The 10,713-nt window shown below is 38.3% G+C and overlaps 1 protein-coding gene across 1 annotated transcript; it reads left to right on the plus strand.

The window, feature by feature from the left end:
* Positions 1-9,867: 9,867 nt before the first annotated feature.
* LOC139467770 (uncharacterized) lies at positions 9,868-10,713 on the plus strand. The gene has a single exon (XM_071249277.1). The coding sequence runs from the start codon at positions 9,868-9,870 to the stop codon at positions 10,711-10,713; it is 846 nt and encodes a 281-aa protein (XP_071105378.1).

A 10,713-nucleotide genomic window follows, 5' to 3' on the forward strand; every position in this document is an offset into this window, starting at 1 on the left:
CATTATCTGATGTCCGTTATCCCCCTACTAAATTGAGACTTACAGTGGTCTTGTAATAGAGTTTTTTTCCATGTGTTCCATTATTCTTTCATTTATGAAGTTGCAAAATAGTTTACCAAAGCTGCTGCTTAGTGCAAAACGCCTGTGGTTGTTCGGCTTAGCCTTATCACCCTTCTCATGTAAGAATTCACTGGAATAGGGCTAGCTGGAGCTGGCTAGCTTTTTTATACATATCTAGATTGTTTTTTGTTTTGTTTTCATAAAATGAATATATTCCACAGTCATGGTGCATGACTAAACTCTGTGGGAAGTGACTACTATTTAAGACATTAAACAGTTTAACCAAATGGGCTATCAATGTACAATAAATTGATTTTAAAAGTTAATTCTTTGTGCTATCTTCGCCTGGACTTGAATTGTTTTATAAAAGTGCTACTTTCGTCAATTGTTATTTTTTTTAGGTCTGTCACATATATGCATATCTCTTTGTTTTAGTGTTGTAAATATTCCTGAAGTGGTTTGTTAGCTTCTCAGGATCAGGATAAATAAATTTTACTATTATTTAATAGTTTCCAGAATTGGTTTCTGATTTGATGAATATTATGACTGTACTGTTAATAGCCATTTTAAATTTCCATATGTGTCATTCACATTGTGAATATATCTTATAACTACCATTCTGTCTTCTCACTTCTTTTAAAAAGAGAAAACCCAACTCACTGAGCCTCTTACTCTGTGCTGACCATCTACATAAATTTAAACCATGTGGTCTAATGGAGGCTGACAGGCACTGGCGCTCTACATGATCCAACTGTGCAGTGTGGGTGATATGGCAGGAGGTACCATATTACCTGATTTTGATGGTATCGCTACATTTTGCCCAAAAGTAAATACTTAATTCTTCAAAAAAGGTTACGTTAGCGAGTTGCGTCGATCTATGGTTACCTACTCACACACAAAGAGATTAAAATGATTTGTTTGTACTATCTTTTCTTATTTTAGTTTATTTAATTCATAACATGAAACAATAAGTAATAATTTGGTTATCACAGTATGAATCATATCCGTTTATATCACTATCTGATATCTTAGATTGCAGAAATTATAATGAATTCAAAATGTTTTCACTGCATTAGACATTAATTTGCCATTATTTGAAATGCAATATTTCCCAACTTTTAAACTATAAATAGTAAAAAGTAAAGATTAGAATGCCTGTAACTAACAGTGTTTAAGAAGGGAATATTTGTCGATTGGTCCCATTTATCAAATATGCGCGTCAGAAGCATTATTGTATACAGTACTGCCTAGAAGTTCATTCCCCTAACACGCGTTGAGAACGCATGTAACACGCATTGAGAACGCGTGTAACACACATGTGACACGGGTGCTCAACGTCTTGCACACGGGTTGAGCACCCGTTGAGCACGCGTGGGTCACTCGTTGCACACGCGTGTGCCATGCATGTACCACGAGACCAGGTTTCAGTTGAATCTGACAAATGTATCAAATGAATAGTGAGATAAAACAAAACAGTGAGATGTGAATCTTGAGTTAACGAGGAGCCATTGACCTGTGTTCACCAGACCATAAACACAAGGTCGGTTGCTGGACTTTTCTGGCATGGCTCATTCCACGAGGGTCCAGTCTAGCCATTGGGACTAGCCGAGAGTAGAACAGTGGTGAATTTAGATGCTAGTTTATTGCTAGGGGTAACACAGAGTTGACACGATTGTCGCGGGTTGGTAAATGTTCGCCATTAATGAAGTCATTGTTTGTGGATTGCGGACATATTCGTTTTCAGTTTTGCCAACATGAGTCATTTCAGGTGAATGCAAGTATTACGCTTTTCGTACGCCAAATTTATGCTTTAGATAGTACAATTATGATAGAGATGTCACCACTACTACTGTCTTATTTTTTCACGTAGGGATATGTCCCATTTCCCCACTCCTCACTTTCTGTTTTGTATTTTGTAAGAATTGATAAGAGAAAGTTTTGTGTGGGATTCTAATATGTATAACTAATTCTAAGAGAAGATTGATAATGAATATGAACAGCCATGTTGTCTGACATTGATAGAATTTGAGATCTTCACAATCACCGGGTGTGACCATGTACACAGAATCTCGTTAGGGTTTGTGATGTTAACATCTGCCCAATGACCATAATAAGTATTGCAAGGAATACCAAAGGTAACAGTTTATAATTAGAGGAAATTGGTTGTGGGTAATCATTTCACGTTGATGGAAAGAAGCCACTCAACCAGGTGGTGACAATGGTAATGCGCAAGGCTCGGAATCGCGAAAAGATCACCAGAGATAGTGATATATATATGTAGACAATTAAGATTTTGTAATCAGTGTAATCTAGATCTTATTGAAGATGGATATCACTTCCTCTTAATATTCCACACATGTGATAATCTAAGAAGTATATACTTAAAAAGACAGCTTTTTGTGAATCCAAGTATCCACAAACTTGTCACTCTAATATCTTCAGTTAAACTTGATGTTATACGCAATTTGTCAATATATATGTATCAGGCGATGTCAGTTAGAAATAAGTTTATGTTGTATAAAACCGCTTCCTAAATGCTGTATACTATTGGCCTGTTGCCTAACAGTTTTGTACGAATACATTATCGATCTATGTAATTGAAAAAGTTAACAAGACCAATAAAGTTAAGACCTCGTCAGCAGGCGGTGAAGATGTCAACTGTCTGCTACACCTGTACCGTGTCTTAAAGTGTGAGCTTACATCAGTGAACTGCGTTCAATGAGTCGAGGTCTAATTCTATGGTTCGTTAAGTTTAGATGTGATGATAATACGTTTGGATGACGTTAGAGTCCCCATGGCGCCCATGACGGAAAGAGGCAGAGACGAGGATCAACTCGTATCTTCCTAATAGTTGTCGCTCATCCCCGGGCGTTTGCGTGTGCTAGAACGAATTCTGTTAGCTTTTATTACCATTTACAAATCTGTAATATCCAACAAAAAGAACCTGGTGCTTACCTTTTGTGTTACAATCAAGCAATGAAGGGACTCGGTGGAAGCAGCTAGGGTAAGCCCGCTCAGGGCATATCGTATACGTCGAAAGCCGGACTCATTCAGTTGGTAAACGTGACGTGCCTCTCAAACGTGCTAGTACAGGGTTATTGTATCTGTGTAATTTGTATCCGTCGTAAAGCAACACCTCGGTACATTACAAACTTTCATGTCACAATCATTTCGAAATCCACAGTAAATCACAACGTACAGTGTTTTATGACGAGATTGTGTGGTAGTGAAATTACATTGTCTTAATCTGTGGGATTTTGTTAATATGGACAGTCAAAGTTTTCCAGTACAGATACTATAGACCGTCAATGTGTTCTTGTACAGATACTATGGACCGTCAATGTGTTCTTGTACAGATACTATGGACCGCCAATGTTTTCTTCGACAGATACTATAAACCGTCAATGTTTTCTTCGACAGATAATATAGACCATGAATGTTTTCTTCGACAGATACTATAAACCGTCAATGTGTTCTTGTGCAGATAATATGAACCGTCAATGGTTTCCAGTACAGATAATATAGACCGTCAATGTTTTCCAGTACAGTTACTGTGGACGGTCAATGGTTTCCAGTACAGATAATATAGACCGTCAATGTTTTCCAGTACAGATACTATGGACGGTCAAAGTTTTCCAGTACAGATACTATGGACGGTCAATGTGTTCTGGTACAGATAGTATGGACTGTCAATGTTTTCTAGTGCAGATACTATGGACCGCCAATGTGTTCTTGTACAGATACTATGGACCGCCAATGTTTTCTTCGACAGATACTATAAACCGTCAATGTTTTCTTCGACAGATAATATGAACCGTCAATGTTTTCCAGTACAGATAATATAACCGTTAATGTTTTCCAGTACATATACTATGGACGGTCAATGTTTTCTAGTACAGATAATATGGACCGTCAATATTTTCCAGTACAGATAATATGGACCGTCAATGATTTCCAGTACAGATAATATGGACCGTCAATGTTTTCCAGTACAGATACTATGGACCGTCAATGTGTTCTAGTACAGATAATATGGACCGTCAATGTTTTCCATCACAGATAGAATAGACCGTCAATGTTTTCTTCGACAGATACTATGAACCGTCAATGTTTTCTTGTACGGATAATATGAACCGTCAATGTTTTCCAGTACAGATAATATAGACCATCAATGTTTTCTTCGACAGATACTATGGACCGTCAATGTGTTCTGGTACAGATAGTATGGACTGTCGATGTTTTCTGACACAGATAATATAGACCTCAATGTTTTCCTTTACAGATACTATGGACCGTCAATGTGTTCTTGTGCAGATAGTATGGACTGTCAATGTTTTCTTGTACAGAACATATCAAAACACGATTTAAAAAACAGGGCAAGCATGTGGCACATCGCTGGCCCTTGGACTTTCGCGTGACGTGAATGTCTACCACACGTGCGCGGCACCAAGCATGTTACTGATGTTCGTTTGTGTATCTACATCTTGCTTTGATTCACCTCAACTTCCAAAAACTCAACTTGAGAAAATCAACGCCGAACCACCTCACTAACATAACAAGCAACTGTATCTGAAGGACAGTACTTTCAAAAGACTAATGAAGCGGAACGATTTCTGTAATAGAGAAAAATCCACGGGAATCTGTTGATCCTCAAGTTGATTTCAGAAATACATATTATTTGTTACCTGGATGTTATTACAATTTATATAAGCGAATATGTCGACAGTTTGTTTAATAGTACAACAATGGGTGTTTTCTTTTATTGAACACAATATTTGCACTGTCTTGATGTAAATAATTTAGCTTGCTGCCCATGTAACTTAAACATAAGTAAGGATAAGATTTATGGATGAACAACTTCTTTACTACAATTAAGAGCGACGTTTCGGTGTTGGTAAACTTGCTTGATAACGATGTTAGAACCTACACCGAAACGTCGCTCTTAATTGTTTCAAAGAAGTTGTGCATCCATAAATCTTATCCTTACTAAGTACTGCAACTTCTACATGCCTATCAAAGAAGTAACTTAAACATATATATTATGATCAAATAAAGTTGTGTCGTATGACCTCTGTTATCCCTGCTGACGCTATCATAGACAGACAGACAGACAGACAGACAGACAGATTGTTTATTTGAGACTCACCTCGCAGAAATAATTACATAAATACATATAAAAGGACATAAAAGGGGTATGAAAATAAACTACCCGTAACTAGCCATATAAAATATATTTTCTTCGTTGGAGAATTAAAAAGCAGGTTTTGGCTATAAAATATACATTATATTTAAAAAGTACAATAAGTTTATCCGTATTGCATAACTCTAGAAAGTTGGGATAGCTAAAAACTCACCTTTTCGTATAAACTTTCACGCAAATCATCGTACACAGGGCAATCAAGTAATACATGACATTCATCTTCAATACTTTCCTTACACTGAAAACACACTCTTTCATTCACATTCATATTCGTATATCTGCCTGTTTCCAACTTCAGAGGAGCAGTACCTGATCTAAATTTGGAGAAGGCAGAGCGGTAAGAACGAGGCATATACATAACTTTCACATCCATACCCATCTTTAAACATTCTATACGTACGTAATTTGTTATTACCCGTTCTTCCACCAGGCATGCATAACCGTTCATTCCAATCAGACACATACTTTCCCATGCAAATATCTTGCACACGTACAACTACACATTCTCAGAAATATTCAGACCCCATTCGTTCAGCTTTGCCCTCACACGAAAATTCCAGTTTTTCACACGTCCACTAGCATAACGTTCAGACCACATAAAAACATACTTATTTAATCTAAGGGACATTTTAGTAAAACGACAATACTGTCTAACAATACACATCCACTGTCTAACTATCGGAGGAAAGCATCCCATATCTCCATTAACAGCAACATTTGGAGCGTATTTACCCAACCCTAAGAAAAATCTCAAAGCACGATGGTGAACAGCATTTACAGAAGAAATTTCACGATGACCCCAGATAGATGCCCCATAACTCAAGACTGGCCAAACCATCGTATCATACAATTTTGAATAAGTAGTGGATTGCATACCTCCAATTGCCTTATATTTACATATAAGAAGACCTAATGCTCTGTTAGCCGATTTAGCTGCTGCTTTTGCCATAGCATTGTAGTCAAGATGTTCCGTGAGCAGTAGGCCTAAATAATTATAACAATCAACAATGTCTAAAACAGAGTTACCAATATTAAAAAAGGCTGTTGTTCTTGGAACACTTACATTTCTAAAGTGTACAATCTTGGACTTGTCATTATTAATAAGGATACTATTATCAACACACCGTGTATTCATAACCTGTAATAGACAATTCAAATCATCTGCCGATTCTGCAAGTAAGATAAGATCATCAGCATATGCTAAGGCTGCAATAGTAATATCATCAACACAAATACCAATACCAGTTTCATTTAGCTTGTCAAGAAAATCATTAATAAAAAAGTTAAACAGAACTGGCGAAAGTAAACATCCTTGTTTTAAACCACGATTAACATTAAACCAGGGTGTAAGCATACCATTAATACGTACACTGCATTTCACATTATCATATAAAGATTGAAGTGCTAGAAACATTTTCCCTTTCACACCAATGTTACATAATTTCTCCCACAGCACACCTCTGTTAATGCTATCATACGCTTTATGAAAGTCAATAAAAGCAGAAAAAGTGTCTTTTTTAATACATTTTCTAGTTTCTACATTGTGCCCTTGTTCGTGTGCTCTTGTTCTATTCAACCAACAGCTCAAACTGGAGACTCCACACCATATCCGATAACACTGACCCAGACTAAAGTGTCATCCATCGATGTCAATGCATCGATGACAAGTGAGGATATCATATCGTTATCGTGTATGCCGCGCTGCACTATAATAAAAATAATAACCAAGTTGACTGACTAGTATGTACATTACTACAACATGTACATTGTCATGTACTTCGAAATATCAAATACTAATATTTTATTGTGTGATGAGTTTAACTGGATCAGTGGCAACATGTGATATTAATTATCCATCAACATCTTTCCTGGTTGGTCTATCCATGTCTAAAAAAAATAATATTAAAATTAAAAGGAAGGACATAACTATTCTTTATTTCATGCTAGTGCTGAGGCAATCCAGACCTTCCCAATCATTCTAGACTTGAGTTGGACTCATTTTTTAATTAATTCTCTTGGGTTTTGGAGACAGTCTACGTTACAGCTCATACCACACAATAACAAGTCCAGTTTAGTCCCCCGCCGGAGCTCCCGTCCGTTATAGTAGCTGGGGTTTGGTTATATCATATAACATGTCCAACTGTGCTCTTAAATAAACCAGAACTTAATCAGTGCTGTATCAGTCTTATTCCACTGCTTGTAAAAGTCTGATACCTCACCTCACAGATGGTTAATATATACTTTGTGCTGAATTTTCGAAACAGAGAGAGTGAGTTGGCACTATATATGTATATGGTTCTATTTTAAATGACTGCAGCGCTCCATTTTGAACAAGTTGTGTGTACTGTTTAACGCCGTTCTCGGGAATATTCCACTGAAATGACGGCGGTCTGTCGTTTAAGAAATAAATGCAACTTGAATATTGAATCTGGAATCTTGAAAGTTGTAACTTTCCCGCAAAAAGGAATGACATGCAGCATACAGTATATCAAGTGCAATTTACTCAATACCACATGCAGCATATAGTATATCAAGTGCAATATACTCCATACCACATGCAGCATACAGTATATCAAGTGCAATATACTCTATACCACATGCAGCATACAGTATATCAAGTGTAATATACTCTATACCACATGCAGCATACAGTATATCAAGTGCAATATACTTTATACCACATGCAGCATACAGTATATCAAGTGCAATATCCTCTATACCACATGCAGTATACAGCATATCAAGTGCAATATCCTCTTTACCACATGCAACATACAGTATATCAAGTGTAATATACTCTATACCACATGCAGCATACAGTATATCGTTTCAAGTTATCACAGTACGTTCCATTTACCTGCCTTGTTCTCGGCCTTACGCTTGACCCATGCCACATGACAAAAGATGGTTAAAGTCCACAAGATGACTAGCAGACGACGCATATCTGATTTAAAAAAAAGAGAGAAATAAGAACATTAGCACAAATATCGACTCATCTTGTGTCAGTATCATTTGTTTTCGCCCATTGTATCACATTGTATCATTGTAAGTGAGGTGTGTGTGTGGGGGGGGGGGGGGGGGGGGGGACTCTATTTTTACCGGCTGCTTGGGGTAGTCCGCAATGTAACTGAAGGGGTTAAATGAAAGTAACATAAATCACTGGTGCATAAGGTTGTTTTGATCCCACTGAAGGCAAAATGCTCTGTGGTCGAATGTAGACGACGCACAAGCCATGCATAAAGCTGTTTTGAAAAACCTGTAGTCGAACCGTACTGTTGACGAAAGTAGATTTAACGCCCTCATTTAAGAAATGACTTTCACTTTGCGCAAGTTCATTGGAGTATGAACTTCATAGACTGAGTGCCAAACTGTATAAACGTCTGAGCGTTCACAAAGTGAAAGTCAATTCTTTTAATCTTTACATCGCTATTTTAATATGTTGAATCCCGTCTCTTGATATCACAATATCTCAAGTTGACAACGCCCAGTTTAGAGATTATTTTTTTTCTCTGTAAGCTGATTCTCAATGCGCGTCGTCAACTTGCGCCAAGCTTGGAGTCCGTACGTTCAGGCCTCCATTTCCAAAGCTGATCTTGTTTATGTGACGTCACATCCGGCTCAGTTCAGCTGGACTCCGTCTTTATTTCGACGTCTCGTTTTAAGCCATATTTCAGTAATATCACTGCGAGGGACACCAGAAATGGGCTTCACACATTGAACCCATGTGGGGGAATCGAACCCGGGCCTTTGGTATGACGGGCGAATCTGCACTATGACTGCGGAAGACACAAAACCAGGCCCCATACACGTACAGTATAGTCTGGAAGGTAATTTAAGGTACCGACGTTTACTACAATATCTGAAAAACTATTGGACTTACTCCAGTCAAAGTTGGTATGAGATTATTAAATAGTCATACATAACTGGATATTACATTTAAAGACAATCGGTGCATGAATAAAAAATCCGTCTATTTAACTATCACTCTATTTCATCATCAACCAGACCTGTTCGTCACAGGTGGAACGAGCATTCATTGTAACAGCCATCTGCATAATGCTACCCCTGCGTCAAAGGGCCATATGATTCAGCTGAACCAATCAACTCAACTCGAAAGGTTGCACGTGAATCACGCACGCACGAATACGGTGTTAGCATTAGATTTCATGACGTCTCAGCGCAAGCATCTTTTCGCTGATGCGAAAGGTTTCGTTGTTTAAATATTTGAATACTTTAAGGCTGAAAGTGAAAGACGTTCGCCCTTCTTTGACATTTCAAAGTACATGAAAAGAACAATTCATGCGTTACAGCTTCCCATACAAACCGTAGTTAAGATTTTAAACTCTCATAAAAACACATGCTCCCTTGCACGTCCCTTAGGGGGCATCTCAAAACAGGATAGGTAATTAAAGTTAGATCCCTTTGATAAGAAAGTTGCCAGGGACGTTATTCAGCGGTTAACACGAGAAAATGAATTTATTTCAACACGAAAACTAAAACAAATTCTCCTTACAGAGCATGACTTAGATATTTCCAAATTGACCATTTGTAAACTCCTTTCCAAATTTGGATATCAGTACAAAAAGACGAAAGGGTCGAAACTAGCAATGTGTGAACGACCAGATATCATTCGTTTGCGTATCAATTGTTTGCGCACTATTAAAAAGAAACGAGAAGGCTATGAGCCTGTCTATTTGGACGAAACCTGGGTTAACGCCTGCCACACAGCGGCTTACCAATGGTCTCACCCAGATACCAGAGAGCCACAGCGCAAGATCCACCCTGGTAAAGGGGAGCGCCTGATTGTCCTCCATGCAGGCTCCCACAGAGGTTTCCTCACTGGGTGTGATCTAGTGTTCAGATCCAGATCTACAGATAGCAGAGACTACCATACCGAGATGAATAGTCAGGTTTTCACTGCGTATGTTGAGGAGCAGCTCCTCTTAGTACTGCTTGATAAATCCTTGGTGGTTATGGACAATGCTCCCTATCACAGTTGTCGAGATCCTGTTAACCGTTGTCCAACCTCAAATTCCACCAAAGGTGAGATATGTCAGTGGTTGGACAACAACCGCATTGCTCGGCCCACAAAAGCCAAAAAAACTGACTACTACCAACTGGTTCTTCAGAACAAGCCCCCGCCCTCTTATTTGATTGACAACATGTTGAGTGACCACGGTCACGAAGTGCTTAGACTTCTTCCTTACCATTGTGACTTGAATCCCATCGAACTAATCTGGGGTGATTTGAAAACTATGGTCGCACGGCAAAATAAGACCTTCAAGCTTGCCGACGTCAAGCAGATTGTCTTGACAGGCATGGGAGAAATTACAGATGTACGTTGGGCAAACTGTGACCAACATGTTATCAAAGTTGAGGAAGAGTATTGGAAACAAGACTGTATCCGACCAGATACTGTCCAGCCTGTTGGCATTTCGTGGGACAAAGACTAG

This window comes from Haliotis cracherodii, unplaced genomic scaffold (genome assembly GCF_022045235.1).
Source record: "Haliotis cracherodii isolate W230 unplaced genomic scaffold, xgHalCrac1.p SCAF_2, whole genome shotgun sequence".
In the NCBI taxonomy this organism is placed as follows: Eukaryota; Metazoa; Mollusca; class Gastropoda; order Lepetellida; family Haliotidae; genus Haliotis; species Haliotis cracherodii.